This window comes from Pieris brassicae, chromosome 12 (genome assembly GCF_905147105.1).
Source record: "Pieris brassicae chromosome 12, ilPieBrab1.1, whole genome shotgun sequence".
NCBI lineage: Eukaryota > Metazoa > Arthropoda > Insecta > Lepidoptera > Pieridae > Pieris > Pieris brassicae.
Genome location: NC_059676.1, coordinates 8,367,758 through 8,389,501, shown reverse-complemented (window position 1 = coordinate 8,389,501; position 21,744 = coordinate 8,367,758). Strand labels below are relative to the sequence as shown.

The 21,744-nt window shown below is 33.3% G+C and overlaps 2 protein-coding genes across 2 annotated transcripts; one reads left to right on the top strand and one right to left on the bottom strand.

The window, feature by feature from the left end:
* Window positions 1-104: 104 nt before the first annotated feature.
* On the top strand, window positions 105-13,541 carry LOC123717166 (codanin-1). Its single transcript, XM_045673026.1, has 17 exons — window positions 105-246; window positions 318-406; window positions 841-1,098; window positions 1,224-1,372; window positions 1,561-2,521; window positions 3,219-3,369; window positions 3,888-3,985; window positions 4,288-4,394; window positions 4,529-4,719; window positions 5,287-5,763; window positions 7,137-7,322; window positions 8,136-8,364; window positions 8,789-8,931; window positions 9,683-9,836; window positions 10,499-10,759; window positions 11,901-12,118; window positions 12,797-13,541. The coding sequence occupies exons 1-17, from the start codon at window positions 163-165 to the stop codon at window positions 12,932-12,934; spliced, it is 3,894 nt and encodes a 1,297-aa protein (XP_045528982.1). The 5' UTR covers window positions 105-162; the 3' UTR covers window positions 12,935-13,541.
* Window positions 13,542-15,464: 1,923 nt separating this feature from the next.
* Window positions 15,465-20,687, bottom strand: LOC123717165. The gene is made up of 7 exons (XM_045673025.1): window positions 20,596-20,687; window positions 20,346-20,415; window positions 18,545-18,646; window positions 17,962-18,066; window positions 16,188-16,306; window positions 15,929-15,934; window positions 15,465-15,779 (listed from the first exon to the last, which is right to left on the bottom strand). Exons 1-7 carry the CDS (start codon window positions 20,654-20,656, stop codon window positions 15,619-15,621), a joined length of 624 nt encoding a protein of 207 aa, XP_045528981.1. The 5' UTR covers window positions 20,657-20,687; the 3' UTR covers window positions 15,465-15,618.
* Between the last annotated feature and the right edge of the window lie 1,057 nt (window positions 20,688-21,744).

The window sequence follows — 21,744 nt, the reverse complement described above, 5'->3', positions numbered from 1 at the left end:
AAACTTATACTTCCACGATCAAGTGACATTTACATTTATTTGACTTTGATTTAGTTTTGCCTAGTTAGTTCATAGTTGTCAAATATTTATTATGGCTATAGTTTCAGCGCGCATTCTCAGGAATCGATCGCAAACTATTTTCTATTTAATGAAGAAATAAAAATGACTGAGGTTATTGAAAGTGTGTTGACTGGGAAATTAAACTGTGATCTATTAATTCAGTGGCTGAACAACCAGTCCATAGAGGTGTTTAACCTAATTTTTTTTCGTATTTGGGTTGTGTTTACAATTTTTTACAACAAGTTTTTGTATTTCAGGGTGCGCCGGACGACTGTATACTATTTTGTTGTAGTAGAAACGAATTTGTTGCATATTTCCTATCGTTTTTAAGGAATCAGACAGATGGGTAAGTCATAAAGATATAAGTTCTTCCTACCTTAAGTGTCCCTGATTACTAATTCTCTAAAATACAACAAACATGGTATTATGTTCATAAAAAGAGTTGTTCTTAAATTGTCCTCAATGTGGTTGATTAAAACTGAAAAAAAAAACAAAAAATATGCAAATGAATGATATATAGTAGCTAAACATTAAGACCATTATATTTTTATGTATAATAATCAATATTCTATTATTATTCAAATTTGTTTTATTTATTTGTTCAATTAAACTATATACTAAAGTATGTATCAATACTTATTAATTTTTTTGAATAAATTAACCTGCTTTTTGTCTTATACTGGCTCAAATAGAAGATAAGTAAATTTTTTCATCTGCCAGTCATATATAACAAAAATAATTCACATATTTAAAATTTAAGCATAATATGTCCATTTTTAGAATCCTACAAACAAACAACAGTATACAATTATTAAATCAAACACCAGAAAAGCTTAGCAAGCGTAAACATCACCGCTCAAGCAGTGATCCTGGCAATGAAAATGAGAAAACTGAGAAAACTGAAAGGAAAATACAGGAGTCTCCAAATAGGGAAAGAAAAAAAACTGGACGCAGGGTTAAAACAAAATTATTTACTGAGGAAAAATCAAACCAGTCTATATCTTCAGATGAATCTAGATTGAGTGTGGGAATTGAAAGGTATTACACAAAATAACTGGTATATTAATTAAATGTATTTAAAATTAATGTCTTGATTGAACAATGCAATAATTTATTTAACAAATAAATAAATGCTTTTTTATTTAAAGTTTGAATTTTTATAGAATAACTATAAGTACACCAATGAAAAATGGAATCCAACCAGATTTTATGGCTAGTCCTGTGACTCCAACTTCAAAGAGCTTTAGTGAACGTTGTGATACACCACGTATGAGTAGACATTCTAGATCACAAGATAAAAGTATAAGTTTAGGTAAGCAATTTTGAAACCTAAAAACGATTCAAGAAGACCATTACTTGTATAGACCTGTAATAATTTCTTTTTTAACAGCTACATAGGTGTTAAGATTTCACGATCTTTGAAAGAATTCTTAATATAACTAATAATTACTATTTGTAAGAATCTAGAAAGTTAATGAAAACTGTGTTTAATACTTCCAGGTGATTATTTAGTTACAGCCCAACCTAAAAGCGTCAAAAAGAAGCGAGCAAGCAAAAATGCGTCAAGCGAAGACTTGGAACCGAAAGTAGATCTAGATTTAAGTAATTCAGACATGTTCCCTGAGATAGGGGCTAGAAAATCCAACTCTCTTCGATCAGAAAGACGTAGAATCAAACCTACAGTTATAGACAAAAGTGTGTCATTAAATAGTTTTACTGATGCATTTCAACAACCATCTTTAGGGCTTGAAGAAAATATTGCATTTAAACCAAAACCCCAATCAAAGGACACTTCGAAAAATTTTGACACAGAAAGAAACATTCTAAGACAAGAAAGGCATAAATTGATGGAGAAATTCAATATACTCAACACCAATGTGGCACCAAAAGTAACGCCCCAAATAAAAATTTTACAAAAGGAAGAAAAATCTCACAAATTTATAGAAGCTGATGTAAACAAAGTATGTTTTAGGGAGAAAATCGAGGACTTAGTTCAAATATATGATGTTTTATTGAAGAATAATTTGATTTTAAGTGTGAATACCGAGATATATTACTTAATAACTATTTTACTATCAAAACAAGAGGAAGAGGACTTTAGAAAAGTTGAGAAAAATGTTCAGAATATTATGAAAACTATTCACAACAGTACTTGTTTTTCGGTTAAGTCCTTGTGGAATTTGCGTTTGGTCTTGGAAATAATTTTGGACAAAAACGCGCTCAAAACACTGGGAGAGAACAAGAAGATCAGGAGTTTTTTCCCTGATTTAGCGAAATTTTTACTTAACGCGTATGGGTTGAAGCGCGAAATGGAATCACAGAGGAAGACGATACTAGAAAATAGAATATCAAATGGAATTGTTTGTTTCAATATAGATACGGATAATGCAGATAATTTTCCGTCACTATTGAGCTTTCAGAACTTTAAAAAGCAGAGGGATATGTTCTATGAGATTTTAAGGTGAGTTTTTATGAATAATGATTTATTACAATACACAAAACCTAAACAATTTTGAAGGTTAAGCCTTTCAGACTTGAAATTAGTAAATTTTTTTTTACCAATATGTAATGTTCCAACGCAGTTGAAGATTGAATAATTTATCCAAAAATGTAAAAGCCAGATAATAAAATTAAATTACAACATAGTAAAATTTTCATAACCCATACCGTTGGGGTACGAAATATAATTTGTTCGTACTGATACAGATACCGGCAAACTTCTTGAGCATTAAACAAGGGAGTGGGGGAATGTAAACTAAATTAGTTGACGTTTGTATCCCGCGCTGTACAATCAATTACACGATTGAGACGTCACTCTTCCGTCCAAGTGATACCAAAAATCGCTTCTACGCAGGCAAGGACATTTGTTCAAGATGTTTGCCGGTATCTGTATCAGAATCAAAAATACACTACTAATGCATTTTATATGATTTTTTCTAACGTCTGCTTATTATAAAAGTCGTCTAATCAAAGCTCAGTGGAACACATTTTCACATGAGAAAGTGGTTCTTTTTATCTCGTAGATAAATTTTGTCATTATTTTTACATATTATGTGTATTCAACTTTTAGTCCACGTTTTATAAGGCAGGTTGTTTCCCTATCCATTTTTGTCTATATTCTTAACCGAAAATTGAAATTTTTGTAATGTTTATTCCAGATGGTACCAAGACACACAAAATAGTTCTAGATCAAGTCTACGAGCGCGTATAAAGTCCTTATTATCGTGTGGGCCGAGTGCAGCAAATCACGCGCATTTAGCCAAACTATTCGTACATATGTTGGCTGAGTGCTTACCACCTAATGAACAGGTAATAAAAGTATAATAATAAATAAAAATATAATCGAAATTATAGATCAGGTACTGCTTTTCCGTTAGTCACACCTGATTGCATTGTTGTGTATAATATAATGTCTTCGAAAGGACATATCATGATTTTGTTGATCGATCATTATTAACAAGTTCTTACTCTTCATAGATTAACCCTTATTATAAGTTAATGATTAAAAAGAGTGGCGGAGAGTTTCTTATCAGTTCTTTTCATCCACTCTACCCCCTTAATTTGGGAACTGATAGTGAATTTATAATTAGACCTTCAATAAATTTGGATTTAATTTATTCATAAAAACTAAACGTTTCTACTGGTTGCATCTGTCTCTTTTCATCACAGTGTAATCACAATTTGTCAGAAAGAGACGAAGCACTTTAGTCCAAAGAGTCAAATTATCATTTGTTTTTATATGAATAAGTGATTGATAGCCAATACAATATAGATATACATGGAACAATATATTACTTTGTGAGATTTCCACGTATGTTTTTTTCCAGGAGTCGAAGTTAAGCAAGCTCCAACGCAGACTGACTTGCCCAAATGCGCCCGAGTCGCACAGACTACCACATTTCACTGAAAAGGAAATGTTTTATAAGTACGTATTTAACTGCATTAACTATAAACCGTTGTATCAACGAGTAATTATTTTGATAGCTCATTGATTCGTTAAAACAACTGAAAGATATTTACATGAGGATACTCCGCAGTGATGATCTTTGAAAAACATAGTAAGACTTAAGAGCAATAAACTCATATTTAGGTTACAATAGGTTTAAAACATGGACTACGTACGGTACTTGTTGCCATGGATACCCAAGAGGGGTACATTTGGGTCTTTAGATTGATACACTAATGGGCCTATGGGGAGTTCATAAACTAAATGAATTGTATTTCCAGAGACTTCATAATGTATGCAGAAAACGAGTGTTTCCGAGTGCATTTAAAAGATGCGCTTGCGTCTGAAATAATTTCGTTGGATTCTAAATATATTAAAAATGATACGTGTAAGTTAACTATTTTTTGACTCTCTTCAAATACTAAAAGAAATTATTGTATTAATTATTCGAGTTATTTAATATTGAGTTTCGTGAAAACTTTACAGTCGCCTTAATAATGATTTGATAAATACATTTTTCAGCTAACGGAGCCGATAACACCCGTGAGTTCCTCCTAGTGTCCAAAAAGCTAGGTCTCCTAGCCAAATTTCTAGGATACCTAACTTCGTTACCATACGCCCTAGATATGACGGGGAAAACCGTACCAACGATCGAAACGTATACAACGCCAAAAGAGAAGGTCTTGGAAAACAATTTAGCTTTGAGGAATTATGTAAGTGTAATGTACTAAATGATAAAATATTGTCTTGCAAACATTTTGTATTGAAAAACAGGGAAATTGGGGCATTTTTGCACATACCTGGTCTATAGTAAAGATCAATAATATAATTGAGATGTTCAAAATCTATGAAGTTAGTTTGTTTCACTATTTTTGACTCATTATTATAGTGTTTTTATGTTATATAGTAAAAATATTTAAACCACGTTATTGTGTCTGTGTGATAAGAAATCTGTCATATGATTTGAGGCTTCAGTGCTAAATTATCTTTCTTGTTGATTTTAATACATAAGACACCTACATAGTTATCTATCAGGCACGCGATTAGGCAAATCTGTGGCCGAGAAGCTAGGCATCAGGAGAGTGTCAAATCTCCCCTTTCCTAAAAAGGGACTTCTTTCAACTTTGGTTTGGTGGGCTTGGCGTCACTGCGCAAAAAAATACATTTTGTGAATTAATGAAATATCGGAAATAGGAGTTATATTAGTTTGCATAACCTCAACGCTGACTACCAACATTACTTATTATTTTTATTTTATTCAAATGGATCACTTTTTTCAGAGCCAACCAAACCTAGACCTAATAGGAATATTAAAAACTACCCTCGAAAATAACAAACTTTGCATAACACTACCATGGTTGATACATTACCTCTCAATGCTCGACTACACGACACTCCGGACTATATACTACAAGAACCTTCTCAAAACAATCTTTTGCATATACGAAAACACCAAAAACCTGAAAAAAATCACAAAAATCTTTCTCAAATCAATCCTTGGCTGGTTGTTCGATTTACCCCATTTTCCCCGAGAATTATTCGTCGAAAGTACGAGCGAGTTCCAATCGATTACAATAGATGAAGAATTGATCGATGAATCTGTTTTGTTCGAGCTGTGTCCGTTTTTGAAGGACATAAATGTGTTGCTCACAAATAAAGTGACTGAAAAGGATATGGGGACGTTCAGGCATATTACACCGGTTAGTTTGAGCGTCAATGTCGAAGATCGTATGAGGAATAAGGAACGAGAATTGCAGGTGAGAGATATTTAACATCCCTCAATAACGATTCCGAACGTTTTTATAATAATTGGAAATCGGCTCAAGTTATCTAATGTTAAGCGTATGTGATATTTTTTGTATAACGAAGCAAACGGGCAGGAGGCTGTTGTTGTTACTGGACATTCTTATTGCCACAACGCTTGCAAGTGCGCTGCTGGCCTTTTAAAAATTGGTACGCTCTTTTGCGAATTGATGTCACAAAGTGGTGGTGCGCAAAAACTGAGTTAAATAACGCTCAGTTGTGGAGCGATGGACGTCGATGTGGTCTAGAAATTGATGTAGTCTTATTAAGCTTTACATATATAAACACATAATACACAAAAAAGAAAAACACTTTTTGAACGGATAATTCTAAATTTTAAATTTTTTCCGACGTTTCGCGTTCTTTTCAGCGTGCGTGGTCACCGTGACCGTGACGTGAAAAATGTTTTTCTTAATGTGTAAAAGCTATTTTAACAAAAGACTTTATACACAAAAAGACTAGAGTCACCCGGACTCACACAGTCCAACTACCAATTGCGATTGAACTAAATAATTTGCAGAATTCAATACGCCCACCATGGGTTTTACATTAATTAGGAAAAGTGTAGAATTTGCCAATGCCAACCATATGCATTGTGGGCCTCAATAATCGTATAATATGTATCGTATAAATAATAAATGTATAAAATAATCGTAAAAATATCCAGGCTCACGGTATTGAATATTGTTAGTTTTGGGAGTCGCTTCTATATTCCATACTTATAACATTGTTTTTTTTAATTAAACTGATTCTGTAGAGTCTTTTAACGTTCCCGGTAATACACTAACGAATCTTGGGATTAGCTTGTTGATTTCATTATGGATAGTTACTTAGTACATAATATTAAAAATATACAATAGACGTCAAGGGGCGGTCGAATAAGGGCACAAACATAATAGAAATAGAAAATAGACGTCAAGGGGCCGTTGAATAAGGGCACAAACATAATAGAAATAGAAAATAGACGTCAAGGGGCCGTTGAATAAGAGCACAAACATAATAGAAAATAGACGTCAAGGGGCCGTTGAATAAGAGCACAAACATAATAGAAAATAGACGTTAAGGGGCCGTTGAATAAGGGCAGAAAAATAATAGAAATAGAAAATAGACGTTAAGGGGCGGTTGAATAAGGGCAGAAAAATAATAGAAATAGAAAATAGACTTTAAGGGGCGGTCGAATAAGGGCACAAACATAATAGAAATATATAATAGACGTTGAGGGGCGGACAAAAAAAGACATCTAAAAACAATTACGGTATTTCGACAATAAAAAAATAGTATATGATTAAATTTATACGAAATTACATTTTAATACAAAATATTTCAGGCACGTTTAGAAGAGGAATTCCTAAAATCGCAGCCATCTTCAACCAGACGAGTTCTAGAATTGGTCATAGAGAGAGTGACTTCTAGTGCTGTCAAAGAATTAACCGCTAACTGTTTGAACGACGCGAGGAAACGATGCACAGAGATGGCGTTTAAACTCGTCAATAGTTCTAAGGACAAGGATAAGGTAAGGAAATAAACAAGAAAGCAAATAGCTAAAATTAGTAGCAAAAATACATAGAAAAAATACTAGGCAGGTAAAAGTTGGTGGAAGCCGTGGTTCTATAGAAATATGAATAGTTAATGTCTTTGCAATTTCATACAATTTGTATTAGTAGAAAAAAGTATAAATGCGTGTACAGTTCCTGGATCATCGGGGTGCTTTAACTAATAGAGGATTTACAATTTTACTATATATTAACCACTCGCGTACAACAATAGAATATAAGCGGAAAAATTAAATGTCAATTGCTATGTAACGTATGAATGCAATGTAACAGTCGAGGCGTAACTACGTCGATTTAGGAAATCGCCATGCTTATAAAACTAAGAAAGCCTTAGTGAAAAAAATGTACAGCCTTAGCTCGCGCAATGCGCTCATAATATTAAATATATATTGTTCATTTTTGTTTTGTCATTTAGTTTGCTTAGTGGCTTCAGCGTGCGACTGACCCTGAGTTCGTAGGTTCGATCCCCGGCTGTGCATTAATGGGCTTTGTTTCTATGTGTGCATTTAACATTCCCTCGAACGGTAAAGGAAAGTATCGCGAGGAAACCGGCTGATCACCTATTTTTACTGTGATCATTTATTTTTCATAATAGACATGTAGATCACAGTCTTCTGTGCCTGACACACGCTGTCGACTTTTTGGGTCTAAGGCATGTCTGTTTCGTCACAATGTTTTCCTTCATGAGTGATTGTTAAATGCGCACATAAAGGTTATGTTTATGTATGAGAATCGTACTCTGAATCCACTAATCGAATCAAGTGTTTTTTTAGACAACGTTGCTCCAAGGCCTCAACCAACTATACACGGAGCAATTAGAACATTTACGTACAACATCCTTAGAGCAAGCACGTACGCACATGCGTACTCGTGTGTCGTCCGCTTTATCCGCCTTGCTACCGTCCGCTGTCGCTCAGTTACACGCTCCGCTCGTCGCCTTTGCCTGCAAAGCGTGTAACGCTAAGTTGGTTAAGTGGACCAATGAGCATTGGAATAGTACTGGTAAGAATTGTTACTAAGTTTAATATAATTTAACCGCGATTTTACATAAGCTTCAACTTTTTAGGTTTAAGCCTCAAATGTCTGTATACTTCCTGATCATTTATTTCTTTCGATCAACCGTCCTCTACACTCCGTCGTTTCCTGACGTTTTCTTTCACTACGAACGTGTTAAGTTTGCATGTCGCATCCAACTTGGTTAAGTAGCCGTTCAATCAACTGCCTAGCTACTTTACTAAACAGCACTGTTCACCTGCGTAGCCGGCGAAGCCGCCATTGCGTCCCGGTGAGTTAGCGGCCTAAGTCTAATCGACCATCAAACCAGTGGACTCTTGGATATTCATCTGTGGATGCTCTGCCAGAGTCCGTGGACGCATCTGTCATTACACCCTACTTTTTTGTTTGACAGTTAATTCTTTTCTTCCAGCCGTGTTATGTAAGAACATAAACGAAGAACTAAACACACTTATCATGTTGGGTGATAATTTCCAAAATCAGCTAAATGATAAGCCAATTACCATGGAGTTTACGACGTTTGATAGTCCTGCATTTGCCATTATATCTTTAAAGGTAAGGTGTGACTTAGGTATCGAAATCTGAACTTGTTTAAAATTTACCTAAAGTTGTTTAATTAACATTGCTACAGAAATGTGACTGAGAAGGACAAGGAAGAGATGTAGTCTAGTATCCACAATATATATTAATAGAATATCATTCGATAGGATTTAAATCTAATTTTGTTTAAACAATCCATTAATTAAGGGTCTTAAACATAAGGGCCTTCGCAAAACTCCAAAAAAAGTGAATTGTTTCTTTCCATTTTTTGACATCGTTTCTTAAAGTTAGGCGAATGAAAAAAAATATATGCTGGAGTTGAGGAGTTTATGTATCCATTTTGAAACATCGATACACGATTAAAATAACTTCGCTCGATAGAAAAGAAATCCAAACATAGCCAATTTTTGATACTTTGCATTCATTTTATGACGATAATGTATATAGAACATGATTTTGTAACAAGAAATCCATTTCAGAAAAAAATAATAAAGTTACATTAATTTAATGTTACATAAGTAATTGTTATTACGGGACGGCGCTCCTCAGAGCTCCAGCTGTCCACTGTGCTCTGCAGTCCACCCCGAGACACTGAGACAATTCGTGCTGGAATAGGGCCTTAAGAACAATCCTTTATTATTATAATTAACATTTCAACCACAAATTATATGATGGGTTCAAACAAGAGAGTGTCTTTAACAACCCTCCATCACCATATTAACATATGTTTCGTCATTCCTTTAAATTAAAAGAAATTTCTTTTCAGGAACAAATATGCCTCCTGTTAGACTACGAAGATGGTGACGATATCTATCCAATACTAGATCTATGCGCACGTTGTACCATCAAAAACCCGTACTGCAGACCGCCAGCGCAGAAAGCAATACTGCAGTTGAGTGTTGATTATTGTATTGTCTTTGGTAAGTTTTTGGCTAATTCTAACTCCAAAGTATAGATATAGAGACAAAATTAGACGAAATTTATAATACAAGTTTGATTTTGTATTTAGAAAGCCAATTGAACGTGTTTTCTTTAACTAATAAAAGTTAATATGCATATTAACTTATGTACTAACTACATATGTACTAACAAAAATAAAGTAACATAACCTATGTGGATTAAGTATAAACCTCTAAAGTTAAAATAAACTCTATACTTATATTCGTAATAACTTAAATTAAACAAAAACAATTAAAATCCAATACTTAAAATGTTTTATAAACCATATATATATACCCAAAATATATAAATATAACAATAAACTAAAAATAAAATAGTCTTGCTATATCAGACTATGCCAATGCCACATCTAGTAAAAAATCTAATTCGAACAATGTTCTATGTTTTGCTTTGTTGACTGATCGAGTTTATTATGTCTACCCACATTTACGTACGTAGTTGGCGGCGCTGGCGTCGTTGTCTCTCTTGCTCTCATAGTTAAGATACACTCTTGGAACGTCCGTCTTTCTTCTACGTGTAGCTTATTGTCCAGTTTAGATTACGTCTGCATTCGTTGCCTTAAGACAATACTGACTATACTTGAAATTATAAAAGAAATAAATTTCTAATATATTACTTTTAGTCAGCAGAAAACCTGAGCAATTGAATGAAAAATTGCTTCTAAGCCTTAACAATATATGGAACAATTGTTGCCCGGATCGGAAACCTTCATCACCCCAAGAACTCACCCTACCAGAAAGACGGGCAAGCATTTCCCCCACATTTACAGATTTTAGGGAGGAAAGAGCCCCAACTCCTAATTCTGATGAAGAAGGTCCAATTGGAAAAGTCATTTATGATGAGAAGGAGAAAAATGGGAATGTAGCTACAAATGATAGTAAAGGTATTTAGTGGCAAAATTTTATTATATATATATTGTTACTATACTTTCTAGACTTTTTTTGGTTGCACGCTAATCTTAACAGATTGCATATAAAAACGACCCCAAGCTGTCATTTTACTAGTATTGTACAAGGTCTTATTAATAAGAAATTAAATATTTGTGTGTGTGTGTGTGTAGCAACTCCCTAACGCGAGTTCTGGATCCTACCTTGCCTGCATATACCATAGATATATCACCGCTTAATAAGCCGTTCAATTAGGCCTAGTCTATAGTATTGTCTTTTGTTAACATAGCTTTTACACATTAAGAAAACACTTTTTAAACGGATTGAAGCTATGTATTTTTATTATAAACTTATAATTATTTACATAATTTTAAATTTAATTTTTCCGACGTTTCACGTGTTTTACAGCGTGCGTGGTCACGGTGACAAAAGGTGTTGAATGTCAAAAGTTGCAGCTGTGATCTGTAGAGAAAGTTGTGTTATCTGTATTTATTTCCCCGAAGTTGATATCGACTAAAGATGTAAAGCACGCGAAAAGTCGGAAAAATTTAAATTTATGTAAATAGTTATAAGTTTATAATAATAATACATAGCTCCAATCCGTTGAAAAAGTTTTTTCTTAGGCCTAGCCTTTTTACGAAACAGCGCCGTTTAAGTAGCGGCCTTAAAGATATTCAGCCGCTTGTAACAACATTTCATAAACTGGTAGGCTAATGCTTAGGCCAGAGTACGATAGAGTGACCACGTGGCAGAAATAAAAAAGATGAAACTTCTGACATTATTTCATTAAAAATTAAATTGCTTGAGTCAGTCATAGCTAAATTCACATTATTATTTTCATAACACTCTTCCATTATACTTTTTTTTTCATTAACTTTGGAAAACACCATCGAGGATGTGGTTTGCCATATTGACAGTTCAAAGAGTTTTGTTTCGAGTTTGAGGGTGGCAGAAAGTGGAACTAAATTTGAATTAACAGTTACCAGGCAATGCAAGTGATGCAACGTCATCGATCTGCCTTGCTGTTTGATCAACTGGCTGAATATGTTTCAGGCCGCTAGTTAAACGGCTAATTAAGCTAGTTGCCTGCGCGAGATAAATAAAACAAAACTTTTTGATCATTTTTTATATTTCCAGTGGAAAGCCCAACTACGGAATCGGATCCGAATCTGGAATATTTTGATCGCATCCTCTGTCCTCGTAACATTGTGTTAATGAGTGAATCAAACCGCAAAAGTTCTGATATATGGCAGGCATTAGCAGATGTTTTAGTTTTCATGTTAAAACAGTCCTACTTAAATGAGGATTCCTTAACTGAACAATGCTTGGCAGTGTATAGGCAGGACTGGCCGCAGGTAACTATTACAAAGTTATCATAAATCCTATTTAAAAAAAAAATCTTACATTTATATTCACTGTGGTGATTGCTTATTATTTTGTTTTTCTCTTTTAAGAGGTTTTCATGCAATTTACATTTTTAATATTAAATAGATTTCCCAAAAATATATTTCATGTATAACAAAAGTATAAAAATTGTATAAAAATGTTTGGACCTTCAAGCCGGATATTTTATGGTCTTCGAATATTTGTTACATAAAGATTTTGAAAGCTGAAAGTGTTTCCATGTAAATCGTTTAATGTAAAAAATATATTTTATTTTGGTATTAAATTAGTATGATTTTGACAGAAAACGTCATTTATCGTTTATTACTGACTAAAAAAGGCATCTGTGCAATATTATTTTGCGCCTAATCTAACATAATATACATATATATAGGTGAATATTTATATTTACATATCAATGTATTCATAACAAAATATTCCACACTACAGAGCCACCGTGTTGTGCGTAACTAGATTACAATTCTTCCTTGGTACATTCAAACCATAAAGTGTAATGTATAGAAATTAAGAATGAGTTTAAGTAAGAATTTATGAATGCGTAATTTAGCGTGTATATGAGTATGTGAATGTGTGTGTCAGCGTATAATATATTTACATTACCACTTTTTAAATGTTATATTTTTCTTTAGAATATCCTTGAAAACTTGTCCACGTGTATGAAATCCGTATCATCGAAATGGAGTCGATCTTCGACGGGAAAATTCACATTGTTCCTCGATTTCCTGGCAGACTTTTGTGGGAATATGGACTTTGAGCCACTTGAATAAGACACAAAATCGTGTAAGTTACCTAATACTTATAAATATGCCTTAATATTTACGTTGTATACATAATGTCCATATTTAAACCTGGTTTTATATAGATTTTTAGATGTTCGTTTTATGTAACACATACGAATGTTTTAACATCAGTCGTTGAATTGAATAGTAGTAATGAGTAGCAATTTACTAGTAATTGTAGAACTACTTTTGTAGTTAGCGTTTTTTTAATAATGACAATAAATCATTGGTATAGAAAATGTTTTAAACCCAACTCATTTCAAGATCATAATTTAAAAAAAAATAAAACTAATTTTTGTAACGTTTCTTCAAATTACATAACTCGACGTTTTGAGTGGTCAACAATGTTTATAAAGAAGTTTTATTTAAACTTTAGTAAACCATAGACAATGTGATTCTACTTTTTTTTTAATTTTGCAATATAAATATGATATTTTTGTGTCTAAGGTCCGCAAGGTCTATGTAAAAATCTTTTTGTTTATGACTCTTTTCTGGGGCTAGCGACACAAATACTTTGCGATAGGCCACCAAAGGATTCGGATTGGAAATGGCATTAGCCCAGGCTATGTTAAAACGAAAAATAAAAATTAGTGAAGCGTTATAGTATATAGTATGCCCACTGCATATGAAACTTAAGTTTTTGGGTTGGATTTAAAACAAATTTTTATATCAATGAAAAATGTTTTATTAATTAAGAACTAGCTATAGGCTGCCACTTTTTTGAAGTTGGTTAAAGGAACACCAAATTATATTAAAAATTAATACATTCAATAGAAAAATTGCCGTAGAAAAAGTAATGCTTATATGAACTAGTTTTTATGTAGCATTTTTGTAGAAATAAAACTATTGTAAGTCAAAGTTATCGATGTAGACAAGATGACATACGAATTGGAATACGGCCGTTAGTGAAAATTTAAAAGGTTTTATATATATAACAATATTGGTTTCTGTTCGGTCAAGATACAATATGAAATTGACAAAAAATAAAACAACATACTTCGTTTTTTCGTAAGATGTTGCTTCAATTTAACTGTGTTGTCTTGTTCTACATTTATATATTGTACATTTGACGAAATGTAAATTTTATTATTATATTTGTTTGTGATAATTATGACTTAAAGTGCCCTAGTCTTGTAAGAATGTGACTATAAATGATTTACATAAAATGCTTTAGATATATATTATTTGTATTCAGTATTACATTATGTAGCTTAGGATATATGTGAATACTGCAACCGTGAACAATGCTTGATTGTGATTGGTCGAGCGTCGTACCAATGCATTTATCAAAAACGCGGACGTAATATTGACGTGTCATGTTGTATGTACGCGTACAAGAAAAACGGGCTCTATCTTCGTTTTACATTCTCAATTATTTTGTATATATAGGTTACGCCAAGTAGCTGTACGTGGGAAGTGAAACAGTAAAGCGGAAGATAAGTAAATCCTTAAAAGCATCCAATCACAGATTCGCAACACGCTTAGCCTCGTCCCTTTCGACCAATCGCAATCAAACAAAAACGGTATTTATCGTTTTGAGTGTATAATTCGATTGCAAACAAATATAAACAACTTGGATGAGGCCAATGGACTAAGGCTCGAATGAAAATTGACACAGAAATTATTAAAAAGGGGTGTCAAAAAGCTAATTTATTATCTTAAATAAACCACACGTAGAAATATGTCTTCCTTGTGTCCAGAGATGTCCAGTTGTTGAAGGGTTTAAAGGCGAATTAAAAAGTAAAGTTTTTAAATTAACTCAATTACAAGTTTATTAAAACACACGTTATTTTAACGTACGTATATTTGAACGTAAATTCGCATGTTACAAAACTTTATTTAAGCCACGAAAACTTTTGACCATATTTTAAATTTTATTGGAATATCTATGTTTGTAATTTCATACTACTATTAGTAACGTTTAACCTTTTTGGTTAACCTATTAATGCACTATATATTTTTAGCAACATACATTATTATGTTGATATGTTAATATCTTTGTGATATTTTAAGTCTTTGTGCGTTCTCAAAAGTTGTATGATTTGTTTTAATTTAATATTAAAATAAAACATTATACTGCTATCAGTTTCAAGTTTTCAATACTCAAATTTTGGGTCATTAACACACAAAGTGAAAAGCAAAGGTTCAATGACCTTTGCGGGTGAATGACCTCAAGTTTGAGTCTTGGAAGCCAAATCAGAGGACGTATTTCTTTCATTGATTTTTTTTATTTTATTAAGTTTTTTGGCAATCGATTTTTCGGGGTTGTGTTTATTTAATTAATTAGTGAGACGTTATCTCGTACCTCTTTGGATTTAATTTAATATTTAACTTGTGGACAGGACATTGAGTTTCAATTACATACTATATACATTTTATTATTTGTTTTATTGTTAAACGTAGTATTAAGATAAGTAACTGGATTCGCCATTACAATTGATATATAGCTTAGCTTAGCTTAGCTATAACGAAAAATGTGCTTATGTAAAACTGCCAATTATAAAATAAAAAATAATTATTATATGTTGTTTAAATTATATTAACTATAATATAATTATATTGAGATAGCGCTACGCTACCTTAAAATGTACTGAAAAGTTTTTGTAAGGGTAATTAACTATAACGAGACTAAATCAACTTAGTGGGAAAGAGATGGATTCATTCATTCCACATCAAATGTGGTCATACGAATCATCAACTCCGACTCCAATTTGTTTGTTATTGATTCGTTTCATCCATTTTGTTACTCTTTTCACCGCCAGTGAAGGGTGTGTGGGATTTTTTGTCATTTTCTTAAACTCAGGACAGTTGCCTTTATGAATTGGATACCAACCTATAATAATATTAGTACTTAGTTTTCAAAACAAAACAAATTGAGGTTAAAAAATACAAATTTTTGGTAGTTATTTTTTTCTTCAAATAAAATGAATTTTTTGCTTAACATGAAGATATTTTAGGCATACATTATAAAGTTATACAAACCGTAACCTGCAATTGAATTATACTTTAATTATTTATATAAAAAAAGAACCAGTGTCGTTACAACTTTCTAAATCTGAACCTCAGTTTTCTCTGTTTCGTAATCTTTTGTTTTTCTTGTCGGCGGGTGACAAGTCCTGTGTGCCTAAAATCTATATTAAATGAATGACAAAGATCATAGTTGCAAATATTGCATACAATTTTTAGTGATTTAGATTTACGTTTAGCGATGTTCCTTTTTTTATAATAAACATACACTTACGTTTATTTAACTCTTTACAATTTTCGTATTCCAAATAACACATGTTGTGGAATTTCTTGTACTCATAACGCCATCTATGTTTGCGAGTTACGAAGCGTTGAGCGCAAATCTCACCGTAACTAAAAATTCACTGAAATTTTACTTGTCCATATCATAAAAGGATATTATGGGCTCTGCGTAGTTGTGATACTGTTTCAGCCGTAAACAACTTTAAGAATAAGTATTTCTGTAAACTTAGATGTTACCAGTATTCTTTTGCGCGTCTTACGGCCGCTTTCTATACTCCATATAGAATGTAATTATGCATGAACATATTAAAAAAATATAAACATAAACGTATATATTTTTAGATTGATACATGTCATAATTCTATTTGTCGAATTCAAAGATATATTACACAAAGCGTCGATCTGTTATTTACAATATCAATCCAATAATACCGATCAGTCCTCCCAAAGATGATTTACAAAAACAGATTGCTTATCGATCCATCGATAACTTATTTAAAATGAGTTTATGAGAAATGGATTGAATTATCAATCTCTAGTAGTAAAAATTGGATTGGTATTGAATATAGAAAGCGGCCGTTAATTTCGTTTTCAATTGACAATTTAGGGGCAATATGACCTCGAAATAGAAAAAGGTTTTTGTTATCGTATTTCTGTACTTAAATCCATTTCTAAAAAAAGGGTCAAGCTACTCAATACCTTTATAGTTTACAGTCAAACCTTACCAGTTAAGGAGTATGAAGATTATTTGGATAAAAAGCCTGGGCTATTACAGAAAAAAACTTTATTAAAGGTCATTGTAGACTGTCAAAAAGTAGTTATATTTATATGATAATATAAATATATGCATACAGTGAGAGACATACATATAGAGTAAACAGCACATGTTGTGCTCCAACTTAATGGGAGTTTCCTCGACCAGTCTAAGCACTGACTGGCGAACAGGCAGTGAAAGATAGAGAGGTCGCAGTGAACTAGCTTAAATAGCCGTACAATTAATACCTTAGTCTCAGCGCCGTTGAACTTCCGGCCTGAATCAGCCATTTGACTTAACAGCTAGCCAAATGACTTGGATCGATGACGTTACATTACTTGCCTAGCCTACTTCAATGAAAAAAAGGAAAAATAGCATTTTTTATGTCAGATATTTCAGCTTTTCTGTCACATGATAGTACGAATGGCCTAAGCGTTAGCCATCCAGTTTATTGAATGTTGTAACAAATGCTACGGCTGAATATAATTCAGGCCGCTAGTTAAACGGCGCTGTTTAGTAAAGAGTAACGATTGAACGGCTAATTATGCTAGTCGGCGACATATACACAGCGGTCGGAGACTGACGAGTTGTTTGTGTTAGGGCGATTATAACGTCATCATAATGTTAGCCACAAATTGTAGGTAGTACATAGGTTCACAGGTGCTAATTAAAGATTGGCGATAGTACCGGTGACCTCAGAGCTGGTGCTTTCCTCGCTCAACGAATCATGCTCTTTGATTTTCTTGATTACGTCAACAGTTATTTACTTTTTTTACACATATTATTTGTCAATGCTTGAAAACTAAGTGCATTTTGGAGGATTCCTACAAAAATGTATACGTTTATGTACTATTATTTTTGAGAGCTTTGCTGACTTTTGCTGACAAGAGAAGGAGGGCGGAGGGGGAGTTATATATGTCAGTAAATCTGATAACGTAATACTAGAGCCCCATACTATAAATATCTGTATGTATATATAGCTTCAAAAAACGATTTAACAAATTACTCTTACGTTTCATAAATGCCTAAACAAATTTGATTGCAATCTTGATGTTTCGTATACTTCCCTTTTTGCAACATGTGTCCCAATGGATGTTCCGTTGACTGCAACTTAACTCTGTTTAAATAAAGTCGAAGTTTTAACATAAGTTACAATTAATGCAATATGGCTTAGTGGCTTCAGTAACTCTCATCAGCATCGTAGGTCCGATCCCAGGCTGTGCACCAATAGGCCATTGCGAACGTCAATAAACGCGCGATGAAACAGGCTTGTCTTAGACCCTAAAAGTCGACGGCATGTGTCAAGCACAGGAGCCAGAACACCTACTAATAGATTGACAAATGATCATGAAACATACGAAATCTTCCGGCCCAGACCTTAAAAGGTTGTAGCGCCACTAGACACTTATTTGACAAAATATAAGTGTACAACAAAAAGCCAGTAATATTTTCCAATATTTCATTCTGAATTTGCATCACATTTCGGGCATACACAATTTAATGTCTTCTATAAGTAAAAATATACAGGACATTTCTACCTATCTATATATCTGTGTGATCCAAGTGCGTACGTGAAGTTTCAGCTAAATACCAACCTATTGAACACCCAATGTCCATCCTGCCAATAAGGATCATACCATCGCTCCACTGCAGGTTTAGGGTTGTTTACATGGCCAAAGTTCTCTAGAACTGCACCCCTGAAACGTAAGTATTTCTCTTCAGATCGATCGTTGTGAAAATAAAAAATCGGTTGTCTTTAAAGTCGGTTTACTGACGATAGTTAACCGTGACAACGTCATAAGAAAATACTGATGGAATTTTCATTTTCAAAAGAATTTTTTTTAATTTTATTTGTTTGATAGATATTTTTTATGGATATAGAGAAATAGGTAAATGGAAATCACAATTGAATTGATCAAGTTACATTTATTTGTACGCATAAATTGAGTCAATTTTTCTTTTCATCGCTCACTCAAGTAGGAGAGAGACAGACGTAGAATTGCCAATTGTGCCTCTTTGTCGCTCGTTCCGCGCTCTCGCTTTGCGAGGTAACGCCACAAGAGTCATAAGTCATGTTTTTCGTGCGTGCAGCCGGCTCCGTCGAATTATAAGACGTTGTCATGTCAATAATAGTAAGTGTAAACATAGAACACTTACTATTGACATGACAACGTTATGTTAACATGTTTATATCCGTATTTTATTGTGGTGAAAATTAATTTTCACATACCCTGCCCCCAAAAGTTGCAGGGATATGTGGGACTCGACCCACATCAGAATCTCTGCTATTCGGACACCGGGTGAAAAATAAACCACCACGAAAGCCAAAGCCGCGTTACAGAGGCTCGCTTTCGCATTCTATTGGGACCTACGGCATGTTACACTCAAACACACTCATAAACTCACTACATAACACTACACACTCCCCGTCTCCTAAACATATTTAAATTTAACATAGTATTATTGAAGTGAAACTTCTTTATAGGCGTTGTAAAAAAAAAAAAACCGTCACATTTTTCTGTTACGCGTCACATTTTTCCGTTACCCGCCATCTTTTTCTTGTCTTTACCACGGTTGATTCGAAGAAATTCGACATTAATAAGTAAAATATTTATTAACAATAACAATGATAGTAATAATTTTATTACAATTAATGAAATTCTATAATAATCTTAGTAGTAATAAGGTAAAATGAAATAAGTGTATTATTTGTATTCTTGTCTATGATATAAAATCCTTTTGTTAAACTTTATCTTATTTAACTTTAATTTACTTTTCTGTGAAGTTGCATATTGTAGATCATTTTTCGAAAAAATAAGATCATAAAGAAGTTTCACTTCTTACGTGTGTACACTAGTACACGCAGAGAAGTGTTGGCCTAGTGGCTTCAGCGTGCCACTTTCATCCCTGAGGTCGATCCCTGGCTATGCACCAATGGATTTTCTTTCTATGTGCGCATTTAACATTAGCTCGAACGGTGAAGGAAAACATCGTGAGGAAACCGGCGTGCCTTAGACCCAAAAAGTCGACGATGTGTGTCAGGCACAGAAGGCTGCCTTCTTGCCTTCTCGTTAAAAAAATGATCATGAAACAGGTACAGAAAGCTGAGGCCCAGACCTAAAAAGGTTGTAGCGCCATTGATTTTTTTTAAATTTATTTATACTTAGTTTGTCTTTGGTTAACATAACTTTTGCACATTGAAAGAAAACAATATTTTAACCGGATTAAAGCTATTTGTATAATTATAAACTTACCGCCGTGACACCGTGACCACGCACGCGAAACGTCGGAAAAATTAAAATTGAAATTTACGTAAAAAATAATAATTATTATAAGTTTATAATAATACAAATAGCTTTAATCCGGTTAAAAAATTGTTTTCTTATTTATACTTACAGCTCTTTGTATGCATTTCTGTCAAATTGGCGTGATCTTGTAAAATCCAGCAGACTCAAATAAACAAAACCTTCAAACAACGAAGAAAATTTACAATTTAATTAAGTATAAATTAAACGGATTAATTGTTAGTAACGCAATGACGCAAAGTTGTAAATTTGGGGAAATAATTTCAGGACTAATTTTGAGATTCCACTGAGAAAAAATGCACTTTAAATTCTATCAAAATTCCAATCAACGTTTCACTTACATATCTCGACTAATCTTTTTGAAATAATAAAATCATATAAATATAAAATACTCGTTTTCATATTGGCTTGAAACCATGTGATTATTTTTATGTTAATTGAGTTGCAATAAAAACACACGGAAATTGTGTCGCAGAAAATTGACTTTGCAAAATAGATAACATGCAACTTTGTAACTAGACAATATTTAAAAAAATCACAAGTCCGTGGTAGCCACGATTTCTGTCGTGTGAAATTCAATAATATTACAGGAAAACACACATTAATATTACTCATACATTTAGATAAAAACGTAGGATTTATAATGCCAATAAACTTCGACAGTACGAAGAATCTATTAGATTTGTGAAGGCAAAATTTTAGAAAAGAACTCAGTAAAGTTTTTCAGAAATTCTCTATATGAAGCGATCGGCCAGCCTCGGCGTTGTACGGCTTAACATTTTATTTTAAATTATTGGGATAAAAATACCTACAATTAGTTCGATGACATTATACCCTGAATCTGGCAAAAAAAATTATTCTTAAGGATATAAACAGATATGCTATAACTTCGCGACCTTAGCCAATAGGCATTCGGGTCGGTCCATTAGTGGTAGACTAGGTAGGCGAGGACCCAACATTTAGATTTTAGACACAATAAACGATACTTCCTCAAGAAAGCCTATAATCTGGTCACCACATTTCAAAATGCACATGCACATGGCATTGAAACAGTTCAAAAACGTTTCCTTAGAAAGCTTTGCATTCGTGTACACGCATGGTCTATCATAAACGTACCAAGCTCACTTAGACTATTAGATACCCTAATATTACGACGTGATTTCTTGATCTTATTTATATGTATCAAATATTTAACTTTAATACTCATTCTTATCATACTTCTTAAAAAAAATCCTTTCTTTGTAATCCTAAAGTTACTAGGACTAAGTCTTGTATACATACCTACAGTTCACTTATCTGCTGTCTTAATGGTAAATAGGCTATCTCGCCCATACATTGGCGGATGGTGAATGTCTTGGAGCTCTGCGCAATTACGGGGAAGTACGTACGTACACGCGAAAAACTACACCGACAAAAAACTAGCGACGGGGAATTCCCCGTTTTCCGTTTGATAGACGTGCATCGCACATCGATTAATCCCAAGGATTTCA